General features: G+C 37.4%; 1 protein-coding gene across 1 annotated transcript in view; it reads left to right on the top strand.

The window, feature by feature from the left end:
- The window catches only part of MYO3B (myosin IIIB), a 332,356-nt gene that overhangs the window by 265,474 nt on the left and 49,616 nt on the right, over positions 1-17,266 (top strand). The window contains exon 23 of the mRNA XM_008070949.2: positions 3,113-3,192. Coding sequence (XP_008069140.2) covers positions 3,113-3,192 — 80 coding nt within the window. The remainder of the gene's footprint in view (positions 1-3,112; positions 3,193-17,266) is intronic.

Here is a 17,266-nt window from a genome sequence, read left to right as displayed (position 1 = left end):
CCTATAGGATCCTTACTGCCTGATCTACTTATCACTGTCTATGTCTTAAACCCTTGGAATGGTGTTCTCTATTATCCATTTTTTTTCTCAGGAAAACTCCCTTCCGCATCTTTTTTCTTCTGAATTTATCTCTTTCGATGACTAGCAGTGCCCCAATTGAAGACGTTTTTCTTTTTGTTGTAGTAAAAAAGACATAACATGAAACCTATCCTTTTAACAAAATTTTAAGTGTACAGTATAATATCATTAACTACTGTGCACATGGTTGTACAGCAGATTGCTAGAACTTTTTCATCTTGCATGACTGATGTTCTGTATCCATTAAACAGCAGCTCCACATTTCCTTCTGCCTCTAGCCACTGGCAGCTACCATTCTACTCTCTGCTTTTGTACATTTGACTCCTATTAGATACATCATAGGAGTGGAATCATGCAGTATTGTACTTCTGTGACTGGCTTATTTCACTTAGCATAACGTCCTCCAGGTTTGTCCATGTTGTAGCACATGACAGAATTTCCTTCTTTATAAAGGCTGAATTTTCCACTGTATGCATATATCACATTTCTTTGTTCTTATATCTGTTGATAGACATTTAGTTTGTTTCTATCTCTTGGCTACTGTGAATAAGGTGCAATGAAATTGAAAGTGCAAACTTCTCTTAGAGATCTTGTTTTCAATTCTTTTAGTAGTGGGATTGCTGGATCATGTGGTAGATTTAATTTTTGAAAATTAACCTCTAGGCAGGTGCAGTGGCTCATGCCTGTAATCCCAGCACCCTGGGAGGCAGAGGTGAGAGGATTGCCTGAGCCCAGGGGTTCGAGATCAGCCTGGGCAACTTGGCAAGAGCTCGTCTCTACAATAAATAAAACGATGAGTTGGGTGTGGTGGTGCATGCCTATAGTTCCAGCCACTTGGAAGACTGAGGTGGAAGGATTGCCTGAGCCCAGCAGGCTGAGGCTGTGGTGGCCATGATCATGGCACAGCACTCCAGTGCAACAGAGCAAGACTCCAACTCAAAAAAAAGAAAAACAATAAAAGAAAGAAAATGAACCTCTCACAATATATCCTTTGTTTTATTTTCTGTAGTTGCTGCACCATTTTACATTCTCAACAATGGTGAAAATATGTTCTAATTTCTCCACATCCTCTTCAACACTTGTTATTTTCTGGGTGTTTTTTTTTGTTTGCTTGCTTATTTTTGATGATGACCGTCCTAACAGGTATGAAGTGATATCTCATCTCATTGTGTTTCTGATTTTCATGTCCCTGATGATTAGGTCCCTGACCTTTCCATATACCTGTTAGCCATTTTGTATTCCTTTTTTGGAGATAATGTCTATTAAATCCTTTGCCATTTTAAAGTTTTTTTCCTACTTAGTTGTAGGAGTTCCTTATCTATTCTAGGTATAAATACCTTATTAGATATATTTTGCAAATATTTTCTCCTATTCCATAGTTTCTCTCTTAAGTCTCTTGATTATTTCCTTGGCTACACAGAAATTTTAGTTTTATATAGTCTCATTGTCTGTTTTTACATTTGTTGCCTGTGTCATTTCCAAATAGTTGTTGCCAAGACTAATATTATTAATGTTTTCTCTTATGTTTTTTTCTGCTATGAGTTTTATGGTTTTCTTATATTTAAATCTTTAATCCACTTTAAGTTGGATTCTGTGTGGTGTAACATAAGGGTTCAATTTTATTCTATTGCATGTGGATGGATATACACTTTTCCTAACACCATTGTTGAAGAGATTAATTTTTTTGCCATTGTAGTGTCTTGACACTCTTGTCAATGATCATTTGATCATATATATATGTATGTTTATTTCTAGGCACTCTATTCTAATTTCATTGGTCTATATGCCTGTCTTTATTTCAGTAGCATATATTTTGATTACTGTAGTTTTGTAATATATTTTGAAGTCAGGAAATGTGAGTCATCCAGCTTTGTTCTTTTTTCTCACAATTGTTTTTTAATTCCTTTGTGGTTCCATATGGATTGTAGGATTTTTTTTCTATTTCTGCAAAAGATGCCATTGAAATTTTGATAGGGATTACATTTATTTGTAGATAGCTTTGGATAGTATGGACATTTTAACAATAATTAAATATTCCAATCCATAAACAGTGATGTCTTTCCATTTATTTGTGCCTTCTTTAATTTCTAGCAATGTCTTATAGTTTTTCATGTATAAACATTTGCCTCCTTGGTTAAATGTAATCCTATTTTTTTATGCTATAGTAAATGAAATTGTTTTCTTAATTTTTCAAATATTTCACTGTTAGTGTGTAAAAATAAAACTAATCTTTGTATATTGATTTTGTATTCTGCAACTTTACTGAAGTTAGTTCTAACATATATTAGTTTTAATAATATTTTTATGTGGAATCTTTAGGGTTTTCTACACATAGGATTATGTCATCTGTAAACAGAGATAATTTTATTTCTTCCTTTCTGATTCAGATGCCTTTTCTTTCTTTTTCTTACCTAATTGCTTTAGCTAGTACTTCCAGTACTATGTTGAATAGTGGTGAGTGTGTGCATCCTTGTTTTGTGGGAAGATATTGAGACTATTACATATGAATTTTGTGGGCCTCTGGAAGAGATTTACATAGGAGTTTTTGGTGGTTCCGAGATCCTCTTGATATTACATAATAAAATTTATTTGTATTAAATATAAAGTAAATATATTCTTGATCCTAGAGAAAAACCTTTCCATTTTTTACTGTTGAGTATATTGTTAGCTGTTGACTTTTCATATATGGCCTTTATTGAGGTAATTTCACATACGGACTTTATTAAGGTATGCTGAGGTAATTTTATTCCTAATTTGCTCAGTAAATTTAATATTTTTATGTTGTTTCCTTTTTGCTTATAAAACTAACATAAATTCAATTTACTTATAATTTACAAGTTATTTGCAACTTATAGATAATTATTATAATTTATATCATTGACGTTTCAAAATTCAAAATTTTCCAGATTTTTCTATCTCGGTGCAGATTATTTGGGAGATTCAGAGAAATAAAAGGTCACAAAGGGAAAAATTACTCATGATCCTGTTCCTTTACTTTTCCTACAATTTATGTTATGTGTCTTTTTTTGCCTAGGTAATTTGGCCCAGACAAGAGCCAGGATAACAGTGGCCTCGAGATCTTTGCCTCCACATTTCAGTGCTGGGAGAGCCAAGGTGAGTAATAGATTTGCACCAAAAATGTTATAGATCAGGGGTGTACTCCTACCCCAGGGATAAATCTAGAGTAGGCAGCATGAATTTCCTTCATCAGACCCACTGCCAGGGCAGTCTGGTAAAGCAGTTGAAGGCATTTAGGAAAGCAGGGGCTATGAAATTTGAAACAACTTTATGGAATCTTTAGAATCCTGATGCTCAGAATGACCACTTAAGATAAAGAACAATGACACTTGAAAACAAAGCCTTCTAAGAAGACATATTTTCCTTGAAGCAATCACCAACCTATAGAAGAGGATAATAGGGACCAAATGAAATCAGCAGAAAATAAACTGTTTCTATTGCTCTGCTTTGCCTTCTGAAAACTGAGTTGTACTCTTGTCTGTGCAGAGAGCATGTTAGAGGATTAATAAATATCCAGTTGTAAAATGTTTTTAACTGTTCTACCCTTCCAGCTAAATTTTAGCAAGAGTCTCAAGGACTACTTGGTTGATATTTATTGCATATACACCAAAACACAATTATCTTGAAGGTGATGAAGTAATAAACAGGTAGCATTTTTAAATTTTTTTATCTAGCCAGGCTCAGTGGCTCAGCCTGTAATCCCGCACTTTGAGAGGCTGAGGTGAGTGGATTGCCTGAACTCACGGGTTCGAGACCCGCCTGGGCAACTTGGCTAGACCTGATCTCTACAATAAATAAAAAAATCAGCCGGGCATGGTAGCGCATGCCTGTAATTCCAGCTACTTGGAAGGCTGAGGCGGAAGGATCGCCAGAGCCCAGCAAGTCGAGGCTACAGTGGCCAGGAGCGGCCACTGCACTCCAGTCTGGGCGACAGAGTGAGACTCCAACTCAAAAGAAAAAATTTATCTTTTTGCTTACATTAAATCTTAATTTGTTTAGTACAGAATAAGTAATTTGGCCATTTATTAATGCTGTTGAATATTATGCCAAATTGATACAGACATGCATATTTATATGTACTTCCTCTGAGAATAAAAGACTTACTTGCACAGGGTAGGTACTCAAATAGTTTTTGCGAACAATAATTTTTACACCCACCTTCCTATTGCAATTCATTGTAATACACTGTTTTTCAAACTTGCTGTTTTGTAGGAAGATATTAGCACTATTACACATGGATTATGTGGGCCTCCAGAAGAGATTTACACAGGAGTTTTTGGTGGTTCTGAGAGTCTCTTGATATTACATGATAAATTTTATTTGTATTAAATATAGTTGTCTTGCTGTTTGTGAAAGTTGTGTTCTGTAGTCACTGCAAACTCTGAATCAACAAATACCAAACCATTGATCCGAGGGGAAATATAGGGTTAGGTTGCAATATTTTTGTCACCTGATCAATACTAACCTCATTTTTAAGTGTGTTTCTGTTTAAAGACACCTTATTTAATATATATTTCCTCCAGATTATTCATTATATTCAGCAGTTCTTTATATAAAGCAATATTTTAATTGCAATATTTGTGTCATTGAACTTGTAGCCAACAGCACTAAAACTCAAGCCAGAATAAAGTTTATCTAACATAAGTATTTTCTTCATGAGGTACATTACAACCTGCTTGTGCTTAGGAACACTAAACAGTACTTTAGCACTATACTTGGGGACCATTTAAACACAAAAATGAAAAAAAAAGGCACTAAATAAACCTTGAAATGGATATTGTGTATAGTATGAGAGCTAAAACAAGAAGGCAGAGCATCACCCTGTTTGACCTCAGCTGGAAACTTGTGAATTAAAAGACTCAAACTTCTCTGTGCATGTCTGAGAATGATCATGAAAGCATTGTGAGTATTGATTTGGGGGTTATGAATAAATTTTAGCAAGTAGGCAAATTCACAAATAATGAAGGTAGACTGTATATATGTTTTTAAGAGTCATTAGCTTCCACCAGATTCTCAAAGGGATATCATGACACAAAAAGACTCAAGACCTCCATGTAGTATTCCTATAGACTCACATTTCGCTCCTTTTCTCAGTTTGATTTTTGACTATTGAACCCTCCCAGGTATTCTCCCGCCTTTCACATCCATACTACTAGCATAGTGCTGCCTCTCTTTCTGCACTGTCTACCATTGTGCAGACCCTGCCCACGTGAAATGTGTGTCTTCTAGTGTGTGGCATCATTTTATATCATTAAAATAATAATAATAATAATAATAATATGTGTATGATATGATGAAAATGACTAGAGATTTGTTTTCACTTAGAAAGGAGGTGAGTTGAAAGTTCTAAGACATTCAAAACTATGAAGGACAACAACAGTAGTAAAAAACAAAACCAACTTACTAGCCGGGCTCAGTGGCTCAGCCTGTAATCCTGAGCTTTGGGAGGCTGAAGTGAGTGAATAGCCTGAGCCCACGGGTTCGAGACCCAAGGGGGGAACTTGGCGAGACCTCATCTCTACAATAAATCAAAAATCAGCTGGGCGTGGTAGCGTGCGCCTGTAGTTCCAGCTACTCGGAAGGCTGAGGCGGAAGGATCTCTGGAGCCCAGCAGGTCAAGGCTGCGGTGGCCGGGAGTGGCCACTGCACTCGTCTGGGCGATGGAGTGAGACTCCAACTCAAACAAACAAACAAACAAACAAACAAACAAACAAAAAACCCAACTTACTGTCTTCCTTATCCAAGATAAAATAACTGAAGTGGTCCAGGATGAAGCAGAGCTCTGTAGGGGAGAAAAAGTAATATCTTCTCCTCACTTACCATAAAGTTTTTGACCTTGAAGTGGATACTTGTTTATGGCATATAGGATACTTATTATAATATCTGAGACTCTTATAATAAAAGACATAATAATATATACAAACAAATTTATTTAGTATATATTTTAGATGACATGGGAGCCTTTAGAAATGACAATCCCCCCAAACAGGGAAATCTGTATATTTTTATGATCAGCTATGCAGAAGTATGCTTGGAGTACAAAAGTATATGATCTAATAGTCATAAACTGGGGCTTACTTAGCAAGGCCAGTTTGTTCAGATACTTCTTGGTGTCCCTGTATGAGATGCCTTGCCTTTGGGTATAGATCAGAATATCCTTGGCTTGAGTATCTACAGGAGAGAAGGGAGGGAGGTCAGAGAGTGACTTCTTAGGTGCTATGACCTGCTTCAGAGAAGAAGGACGAGGGGAAGGTGAGAGTGACCTTCCTGCTTCTACTGGTTTCTCGAATGCTAAAGTCCCATATTTTTGAATAGCATGTCCTCAACACTATCAACTCCAGCACATTGAGCAACACTGCACAGAGCCAGTTGTCAATGCTAGTCTTGCTTTCCCATTCAGAACTATAAAGGTTTTGAGATGCTTGGTCCTGTAGAGTTTGTTTCATTTTTAAGGGATGGATGTATCATTTAAATAGCAGTAAAGATTGTCATCAACAAGATAATAAGTACTTCTAAAGTTTCAGGATGCAGAGTGAGCATTTGCCAAAACCCAGAGAAAATTCTTCAGTTTTTCATTTATTGTTGAAATCTGGATGGTTATATGAGTTTTTGGAGTCTATGTCTTTATCCAAGAGCAAACTTAGTTGACAGATGAGGCAAATCTTTTTAATAACATTATGCTTTCAGACTTTGATTTTATAAGCTAAATCAAACCACATAGGGCAGCATTATGTAGTGTTTAAGAAGTATGACTTTAGGAATCAGACAGAACTGTGTTAAGATACAGGTGTAGTTATCTACTGGCTGCAAGACTCCTGGACAGTTATCTAAAAATGTCTGAGCTTTAACTTCCTTGTATGTAGGAATATAATAGTACTTACATCATATGGTCATTTTGCAAATCCAATGACATAATATAGGCAAAGTATTTAGTATAGTGACTTTACGTAGGAAATAATAAATACTTTGCACAATGGAGTACTGATACTTCTATGCCATTTTTATTAGGGGAAAGGGAATCTAAAAGTGTGGAGGATTTTAGGGGGGTAGTAAATGATTTTTAGGGGAAGTCAATGATCTTGAAGAACATAGAGTGGCCTGGGACAAAGTCCTGTTGGGCTTACAGAACAGACAATGGTTTGTGACAAAAGTCTGTTCAGGTATGTTGGCAGACTTCAGTCTTTTTTCCTGTGATATGAGTTCAATTAAGGAAAATCTCAGGGAAGGGACCAGAAGTGGGGGGGGGGGGGGGGTAGAGGGAGAGAGGGAGAGAGTGTATGTTGGTGGCTCTGGACATCAGGCAGAAGAAAGAACTTCAGAGAACAACCCATGCTTTGGATTGAGAGACAGGAGGAGCGAGGGAAGTTCAGAGAGAGCTTAAGCCTTCTTCTTCCGTTCAGCATGTCAAAGTGCCACATTTTGGGGTATTGGTTTCTGAGCCTCAACATTACCCTGTCTGAAACTTCCCTAGAAGTTTCACACACTATAAGTTGAGTTAATGATTGTGGAGAAAAAAATATCAAGCCAGTAGCTGAATGGCAAAGGATCCCATCAAACCAGCCTTTCGTTTCTGGGACTAGGTCAATTCAACTAAACAGTTGTGTCTCATTTTAGAAAATGACATTGCAGATGGACTGTCAAAGCTAGGCCTTTACATGTTACATAGGCAAACAGATTTTTAATAAGAGGCATCTCTTTGGAAACAGAAGAAAAACAAAGGTCAATGTTTGGACAATTCTGCAAGCTCGTCCTTCTAGAGTCTGTAGGGCAACCAACTGAAAAGAGCTGTGGTGATCTGACAGGTTTTCCTAGATTGTAGTTTGTGTGTAAAGTTTATCCAGATATAAGCTATTGTGGCAATTTTTCGTCAACATCAGGTTGACTAGTGTCAGTTTGTAGGGCCTCAGGAAAAAGACAATTTTAATTTCAGTGAATCCAAGTCAGAAAAATGAAAAAAAAAAATTGGAAATGGTAGTTTAGAGGTTTGTAGCCAGGAAAGACTTCAGGATTCGGTCCAAATTGCAGACAAATAATAAAAACTCAAAAACAATGGTCTGGGCTAGACTGTAATAACAGGTGTGGCTATAGTTTTCTTCTGAAACTTTTTTTTAAATCTAGTCTCCCATTTGTACCAAAGATAAATCATAGTAGGACTAATTTATTTGCAAATTAAATTTCAGTCTGATTATTTGCAAGAATAGTGATTGGCCATATGGACTATTCTTAAATTGGCTTTGCTGACAATTTTTCATAAGGAATCTCAGATGAGATTTTTAAAAGCCTCAGAGGCAAACAGCCTCGGGTGTCACCAACCAGCCATCTCTCTGATTTGTAGCATTTGTCTTTTATAAGTCACAGTATCACTAGCAGGCTTCTCAATTCAACAGTAATTTTGTTTTATTGTGAGTTTATTGTGAGAAAATCCTATAAAAGTTCTCTTTCTACTCTAGGCTCTAGTACTTCCCTTTTTTTGCTTCAGTCCACTCTTTTCAATCATGTAGGCCTAGTTTTAAAACCGTATGTGTGCCCTTACTGGCTACAGCATGCAGGCCTCAGGCAACTGGGCCAGTTTGGGAACCTTGGATGATGCCTGCAATGGTCTGGGACAATCTCTGCAGTGCTGGCATGGGCTGCTGGACTGGAGGAGGACTGCGACCCTCAGGGTGAGACTCACATGCTATGGATGTGGCTGTTTGCAAATACATATTTGAAGTACTTTCCCTTTTGAATCTGGTTTGAAATATGCAGCTTCCATCTCTAGCCCAAAGGAAAGACTGAAACATAGGGAAATAAAAGTATTTGTCTTTGTCTTAGAAGTAATTGTTCAAGTTGTGTTGCATATCAATGTACATTTAGATGCAATGTTTATAAAAAAGTTGATTGTTAATAAAAATGTACACTGGCATGTGTGATGTAGTTTGTAAAAGGCACTTCATATTTGAAATTTTTCTTTAGAAAGTTTTTAGTTTTTTAAATGTCTATTTTTGTATTCTTTTGTATATGTTCACTGTTTCTCAGTATTGCCATTCAAGTAATTCTATATGGGGGGGGTATCTGTGCTATACACTGGGGTGTCTAATTGCAGCAATAAAACCTTTCTTTAAAAAGGTCCCCTCCCACTCTGGGAGCTTTTCTGTCCTCTCAATAAATCCTGCTTTCTAAAAAAAAAAAAAAAAAAAAAATCTCTTGAGGCTAGGAAGCCAAACCAATGATTTACCCTCAGACTGTATGTACTTGTAATACCTGTATGAAGTTGGTGAATTTCTCTCTTTTTGAGGTTCCCATAATATCTTGAGGTTACTAGGCCTGTTTGAAAATAACATTCTTTAATTGCTACAGGGTCAAAAATCCTGTAAGAGAACCGTGTATACTAGGTACTGGGCCAGTCTCTTTCCAAGCCTATTGGCTTTATAAAGTCAACCTCAAAATCCCTTAATCCCCCAATCCCTCAAAATTATATTTGGAAATATGACATTCCAGTCAAAGTGTTGGTAAATAACCAGTGTTTCCAATGTGTCTTGTTACAAAAGGAAACAGATTCTTATTGCACTCATGCAATAACTACATTGCTATGAAATAAGAATACTCACAAATAGTATCCAAATGGGAGAAATGAGGTAGAAAGAGAAGTAAATGATTCCATTTTGCTCACAAAACTATACTGTACCCAATTGTTATATACTATACATAGCTCAAAAGAAAAAAAATTGATTCTGGAAAACAAGATATAAAAAGAATCAGCAGTGTTTCAAAAATGTCAAATGTTTCAAAGTGTGTCAAAAAATCATGTCAGTCCCCTGTCAGTTAAGTTCCATGTAATCACCTCTGGTTCTGGTTGATGTTGGGTTAGCAATCTTAATGAACTCATCTTTTTAATTAAAATCCTGGAAGTTTTTACTTAGTTTGATGGAATGATCTCCGAAATTATAAGCAGAGGTCTATTTCAGAATACCTGTCAGAATTTTTTTATTCTTTTCATAAACCTCCTTGAAGACACAATGCTTTAGGATTTACAAAGTGCTTTTAGGGAGGAAAAAATCAGAATTAAGCAATTTAATGCATATACTAAGCCATATCAGACTTTTAGGAATCTCAAACAATTTTGGAACACATATTAATAACATATTCATGCAAATATAACTCAAGAAAAGCTAAACACCATTTCCTATTTGACAGTGCTTTCTGTATGATTTTAGCATACCAAATAAGCCTAATATGTCTCTCTTGGACTTTCAGTGGCCCTTTATGGAATGTCAAAAAAGTTGGTTTGAGATTAAAAATATGTAATTTTAAACTTTGATTTTTAAAAGTTTGTCAAATACCAAAGGCTTGAAACACTTGATATCAAAACAGGATCCACCCAGGCTTGGTGGCTCAGCCCATAATCCCGTGCTTTGGGAGACTGAGGTGAGTGGATTGCCTGAGCCCGCAGGTTTGAGACCCGCCTGGACAACTTGGCAAGACCTCATCTCTACAATAAATCAAAAAATCAGTCGGGCATGGTAGCGTGTGCCTGTAATTCCGGCTACTCGGAAAGCTGAGGTGAAGGATCGCTGGAGCCCAGCAGGTCGAGGCTGTGGTGGCCGGGAGCAGCCACTGCACTCCAGTCTGGGCAATAGAGTGAGACTCCAACTCAAAAAAAAAAAAACAAAAAAACCGGATCCTAGATTACTTAATTTATTAATTAAATACATTTATTTAATTTAATAGTCATTCATTTAGCCAAAGTGATAACTCAAAGACTTCATAAGACAAAAAAAAAACTTAACTCTTTGATAAAGAGGAGATTCAGTTTTTCAAACAATCAAAAGACCTAATAAAGGCAAGATGAGCTGGGCTCTGTGGTTCAGCCTGTAATCCCGCGCTTTGGGAGTCCACGGGTTCTAGACCCACCTGGGCAACTTGGTGAGACCTCATCTCTAGAATAAATCAGAAATTAGCCAGGCGTGGTAGCGTGTGCCTGTAGTTCCGGCCACTTGGAAGGCTGAGGTGAAAGGATCGCTGGAGCCCAGCAGGTCAAGGCTGCGGTGGCCGGGAGCGGCCACTGCACTCCAATCTAGGTGACAGAGTGAGACTCCAACTCAAAAAAAAAAAGGCAAGATGAGACAAACAGAATCTGTCTCTTCCTTTTTCCTCTCCACTTTTTTTTTTTGTCCTAAAGGTGAATAACAACCTTTACTATCTCTTATTAAGACTATCTAAAACTCGTTATGATTAAAAGAGAAAACCAAATTCCACTCCTGTAGTAGTATTATACCTTATTTTAATAAAACTTTATTTACAGATTCAATCAGCTTTGACCACACAAGAGATTTTTATAACCTGTTGCAGTTTTTCCAATTCTCTTTCTTTTCCCAATTTTCTATATGCATTCAGTTTTATCTAGCATACTTTTTATTCCTTTAATTTAAAACAACCTTATAATAACCTATAAACTAGGCAAAATTACTTTTTCTTTAATAAATACCCCATTCTTGTGTCTTTCTAATAACCTTCCTCACAAAAAGCACATCCTACTTTTCTTGTACACTTTGCATACAGAATTGTTTCTTATTTCTAGTAGTTTTAATTACGTATATTAATTGCAATGTTAACTATTAATAACCTTAATTTTCAGTGAAAAAAACTAGGAAATAAGCAATTTTAATTGCTATCTACCCAATGCAGAAGCTAATGAAGAGAATGCCAGAGGATCCAAACCCTCCCAGCATAACTGGAGGCACAACTGGGCCGGGAAGGTCTTACTAATCTTGGCTCTGCCCTGCAACTGGTGATCTAAGTTCTATGGACACATATATGTCCCTAGGACTTGATGGCCACTTGTCTAGACCCCAGAATTTAAAAGCTTAAAGCCTAAAACATAAGCTTGTAGACAAATCAACCAAGTACCAAAGATCAAAGAAGCAATAGTTTATGATCTTAAAATATCTATCAGAGACATCCTAAACCTGTCTGATCAGTATATCCAGGCAAAAATGTCTGAATTATATTTAATGCTGACAGTTCTGAAGATATTCTAATTTTATTTTACTAACACTTAAAACTAGTTTTATTTGCCAATGCTCACTAAGATCACATGATCTTAAAAAGCATTTGTACTTATTTACTTAATGTATGAACACTCATCTATTTATAAGCCAATTACCATGTAGACAAAATATAAACACAAGCATGTATACATATATACAGAAAAATACAGTCAAACATAAGATCATTTTTTTTTAAGATAGCATTTGGCTCTGTTGCTCTGGTTGAAATGCAGTGGCATGGTCATGACTCACCACAGCCTTGATTCCCCTGGGCTCAAGTAATCCTCCTGCCTCAGTCTTCCAAGTAGCTGGACTACAGGCATGTGCCACATCTGCCTTTTTTTTTTTTAAGGTTGATGTCTTGCTGTTGCCCAGGCTGGTCTTGAACTCCTGGCCTCAAGCAATCCACCAACCTTGGTCTTCCAAAGTGCTGGGATTAATTACAGGTATTAGCCACCATGCCTGACCAAATATAAAGATTTTATAGCTTTAAATTTTTTAGCCAAGAAACAGTAAAACTCACTAGTTTAAAAGGACAGTTGGGTCTGGGTGTGATGGTTCACGCCTGTCATCCTAGCACTTTGCATTTTGGGAGGTTGAGGTGGAAGAATTGCTTGAGCTGGGAGTTTGAGACCAACCTGAGCATGTAGGGAGACCTTGTCTCTACAAAAAATACAAAAATTAGCTGAATGTGGTGGTGTGTGCCTATAGTCCCAGCTACTTGGGAGACTGAGGCAGAAGGATTGCTTGAGCCCAGGAGTTTAAGGCTATAGGTAAGCCATGATTGTGCCACTGTACTCCAGCCTGAGCAATAGAATATCCTGTCTCAAAACAATAAATAAAAGTTGTATTAAATCATGACTCTATAAATGAAACAATGTCGCATGTGACTGGAAGGCCTTACCACATTTTAGAGAAAACAGGATAACAAATTTATATCTCAAAGCACAGAGGGAAAAACTTTTTGAGGAGTTTGAACATGTTAGAGAAAGACTGAAAATGAGTGTAAGATAACACAAAATCATAGAAATCCACTAGAGGATTTTATAAGGATAATAATTTTATTTTGACAGGTAGTTTCCCATTTAGTCTCTGTTTTCCAACTGGATCAATGAGCTTGGGGCAATGCCTATTAACAAATAAGGCCAACAAAGCATTTGTAGTTTTGGGGGCCTAATATTTCAATTTGTGGGAAGCAGGCACAGCTGTAAGACATAGCATTTAGATCTTCAAAAATCAAGGATCTCACTTTGACACTGACTCTCAGGTCCCCCAAAAGAGGGAAATGCCAAAGGACCAGGCCACACAATGCTTCCATAGAGCACCTCGCTGCAAGGATATTCCCCTGAAGTTGGTGGACAACACCAAACACCTCACTCTGTGGTCAGTCCACCCTCATGGGAGACTTATCACTCAGTGGCAAGTGATCCCACAGCTTCCATGTGTTCAAAATGCATTTTTCATACCTAAATTCACAAAGAAATGATTAGCCCCCTGTAGTAATAACCATTCATTGCAACTATTGTCAATTATCCCCCAAACTGGAGCCACCATCAATGACTTGCCAGTCATTGCATACACACAGGTCAAATTCTCTCTCACAAAACAAAGTATTCCCTAGTACTTCCCCTCCCCGAAAGCAAAAAAGATCAGTATACTCAATGCAAAAGAGAGCAGAGCTTTAGACTTGATAGAAATCCCCTGACCGTGGCCTCCAGAAGAGCAAGTAGCTTTGGTATCCTGCTCACAGTGCCCAAACTGTAGGCGCCAAGGGAAAACTTCCTCTTCACCCTCTGAAGGTTTCCCTTCTTCTTAGGGGAAAGGGAGGTGGAAAAGTTTGGATAATTTTAGGGAGGTAATATGTGATTTTTAGGGGAATTCAATGGGCTTGAAGAACATATGGTGACCTGGGACAAAATCTTTTGGGACTGTAGAGAAGATAATGGTATGTAACAAAATTTTGTCCGGGTGTGTTGACAGACTTCACTTCCTTCCTGTGATATGAGTTCAGTTAAGAAAACACTCAAGGAAGGGACCAGAAGTATTTGTCTTCTTTTTTTGGTAGGTCTGGACTTTAAGTAGAAAAGGAAACTTTAGAAAACAGCTTCGTCCTGTGCTTTGAGAGAGACAGAAGATTGAGAGATGGGTGACAAGGCAGTAGTTTTGACTAATTTTATTAAGGAGGAAAGCAGAGGCTTTGATGTTAAATACAGTTATGCATCACTTCACAATGGTGATATGTTCTGAGGAGTGCATCATTAGGTGATCTAATCATTATTCAGTCAGAGGTTACATACACAAACCTAGATGGTATAACTTACCACACATCTAGGCTATATGCTATAGACTGTTGCTCCTTGACTACATACTTGTACAGCACATTATGACACTGAATATTGTAGACAGTTATAACACAATGGTAAGTATTTGTGTATTTAAACATATCTAAACATAGAACACATACGATGAATGGAGCTTGCAAGGCTAAAAGTTGCTCTGGGTGAGTCAGTGAGTGATGAATGTAAAACCCTCAGACATTATTGTGCACTACTGTAGGCTTTATAAACACTGTATACTTAGGCTACATTCAACTTATTAAATATAGATTTTTTCTTCAATAATAAATTAATCTTAGTTTGCTTTAACATTTTTGTTTTATAAATTTAGTTTTTTTAACTTTTTGAATCTTTCGTAATAACATTCAGCTTAAGACACAAACACATTGTACAGCTGTACAAAAATATTTTCTTTCTTCATATCTTTAGTCTATAAACTTTTTTATTAAAATTTTTTCTTTTTTAATGTTTACTTTTCTGTGTGAAAAACTAAAACACCAACACACACATTAACATAGACCTACACAGGGTCAGGATCATCAATATCACTGTCTTTCACCTCCACATCTTGTCCCATTGGAACGTCTTCAAGAGCAATAACACACATGGAGCTGTCATCTCCTATGATAAAAATGCCTTCTTCTGGACACCTGAAGGACCTGCCCAAGGCTGTTTAAAATTAACTTTTTTCTTTATGCAAGTATAAGTAGTACATACTAAAATAATGACAAAAAGTATAGTATTATAAATATATAAACTGGTAACATAATTGTTTAATATCCACTATTAGGAACTATACATAACTATACATGTTATACTTTTATACATTTGTTAGAGTAGATTTGTTCACACCAACATCACCACAAACATGCGAGCAATGAATTGTACTATGACGTTATGGCAGTTACAGTGTCACTAGGCACTAGGAATTGTTTTTTGAGTTGGAGTCTCACTCCGTCACCCAGACTGGAGTGCAGTGGCCGCTCACGGCCACCGCAGCCTTGACCTGCTGGACTCCAGCGATCCTTCCGCCTCAGCCTTCCAAGTAGCTGGAACTACAAGCGTGTGCTACCACACCCAGCTAATTTTTGATTTATTGTAGAGATAAGGTCTCGCCAAGTTGCCCAGGCAGATCTTGAACCCTGAAGCTCAGGCAATCCACTCACCTCGACCTCCCAAAGCACTGGGATTACAAGCTGAGCCACTGAACCTGGCCTCCATTATAATCTTATAGTACAACTGTCGTATATGCAGTCCATCATTGACTGAAATGTCCTTATGTGACTCATGACTGGAAGTCCAAGGCCACACAGCTGACAAGTAGAGGAACCAGAATTTGAACAAGATGTGTTGAATTCCAAATCTCTGTGCTCAATAGATCTTCACTCCCTAAGTCTAGAAAAGCTTTTCCAGTCTCCTTTTTTCCTGGCTGAGGTAAAAACATATAGGATACCTTGGAGAGGACTTTTTTCCTTGTCAAATCCTCACTTTCAGGAAGAAGTATTTGCTAGATGATGCCCCTAATAGAGTCCACTTTTCAGATTGTTTCTAAGGGAATTTTTTTTTAAATAAACAGTATTTTTTATTATGGTTTTGTAGGGTACAGTTAAGGGTTAGGTATACAAATACATTTCGTTCAGGTACCCTTGCTGATAAGAGGTGTTTCCCCGTCCCCAGACAGATATTTACTACCATTAATCCCATCTCCCTCACCCCCCCCATAGTTTCCCACTACTGTCAGTCATTTTCTTATAGTATTACATTGGATGTTCAAGGTCCACTATATGAGTGAGATCATGTGATACTCGGACCTTTGTTTCTGTGAGAGGTCACTCAGTATTATAGACTCTAGTTCCATCCAGGTTGCTGCGAAATTCATGATTTTGTTCTTTTTTATGGCTGCGTAGTATTCCATCGTGTATATGTACCACATTTCTTTAATCCAGTCCTCTTTTGATGGGCAGCATGGTTGCTTCCAGGTTCTTCCTATTGTGAACAATGCTGCCATAAACTTACGTGTGCAGGTATCTTTTTTATAGAGTGATTTGAGTTCTTCAGGATATATTCCCAGTAGGGGTATTGTGGGGTCATATAGTAGGTTGTTATTTAAAGATTTAGGAATTGCCACACTGCTTTCCACAGAAGTTGCACTAGTTTACACTCCCACCAACAGTGTAGAAGTGTTCCCTTTTCACCACACCCTCTCCAGCAGCTGTTATTTTTTGAGTTGTTGATAATTGCCATTCTGACTGGAGTTAGGTGGTATCTCAGTGTGGTTTTGATTTGTATCTCCCTGATGATTAGTGAGGTTGAACATTTCTTCATGTGTCTCGGTTGCTCGGATGTCTTACTTTGTGAAGTGTCTGTTCATATCTTTTGCCCATTTTATAATGGGGTATTTTGTTTTTTTCTTTTCAGCACGTTTGAGTTCCTTGTAAATCCAAGATGTTAAGCCTTTGTCAGACTTGGTGTTGGCAAATACTTTTTCCCAGTCTGTAGGCTGTCTCCCTGCTCTCTTGATGGTTTCTTTGGCTTTGCAGAAGCTTGTCAGTTTAATAAGGTCCCACTTGTCTATCTTCTCTCTTGTTACCTGTGGGTTTCAGGTTTTGTTCAGGAATTGGATGCCAGTTCCGATTTCCATGAGGGTATGTCCTTCATTTTCTAAGGTTCTTATGGTTTGAGGTTTTACATTTAGGTCTCTGATCCATTTGGAGTTAATTTTTGTGTGTGGAGATAGATAGGGGTCCTGTTTCAATCTTCTGCATATGGTCAGCCAGTTTTCCCAGCACCATTTACTGAATAGGT

The sequence above is a fragment of the Carlito syrichta genome, unplaced genomic scaffold, assembly GCF_000164805.1.
Source record: "Carlito syrichta isolate Samal-C Ts95f unplaced genomic scaffold, Tarsius_syrichta-2.0.1 Scaffold314071, whole genome shotgun sequence".
In the NCBI taxonomy this organism is placed as follows: Eukaryota; Metazoa; Chordata; class Mammalia; order Primates; family Tarsiidae; genus Carlito; species Carlito syrichta.
This window is presented reverse-complemented; position numbering and strand designations above follow the sequence as displayed.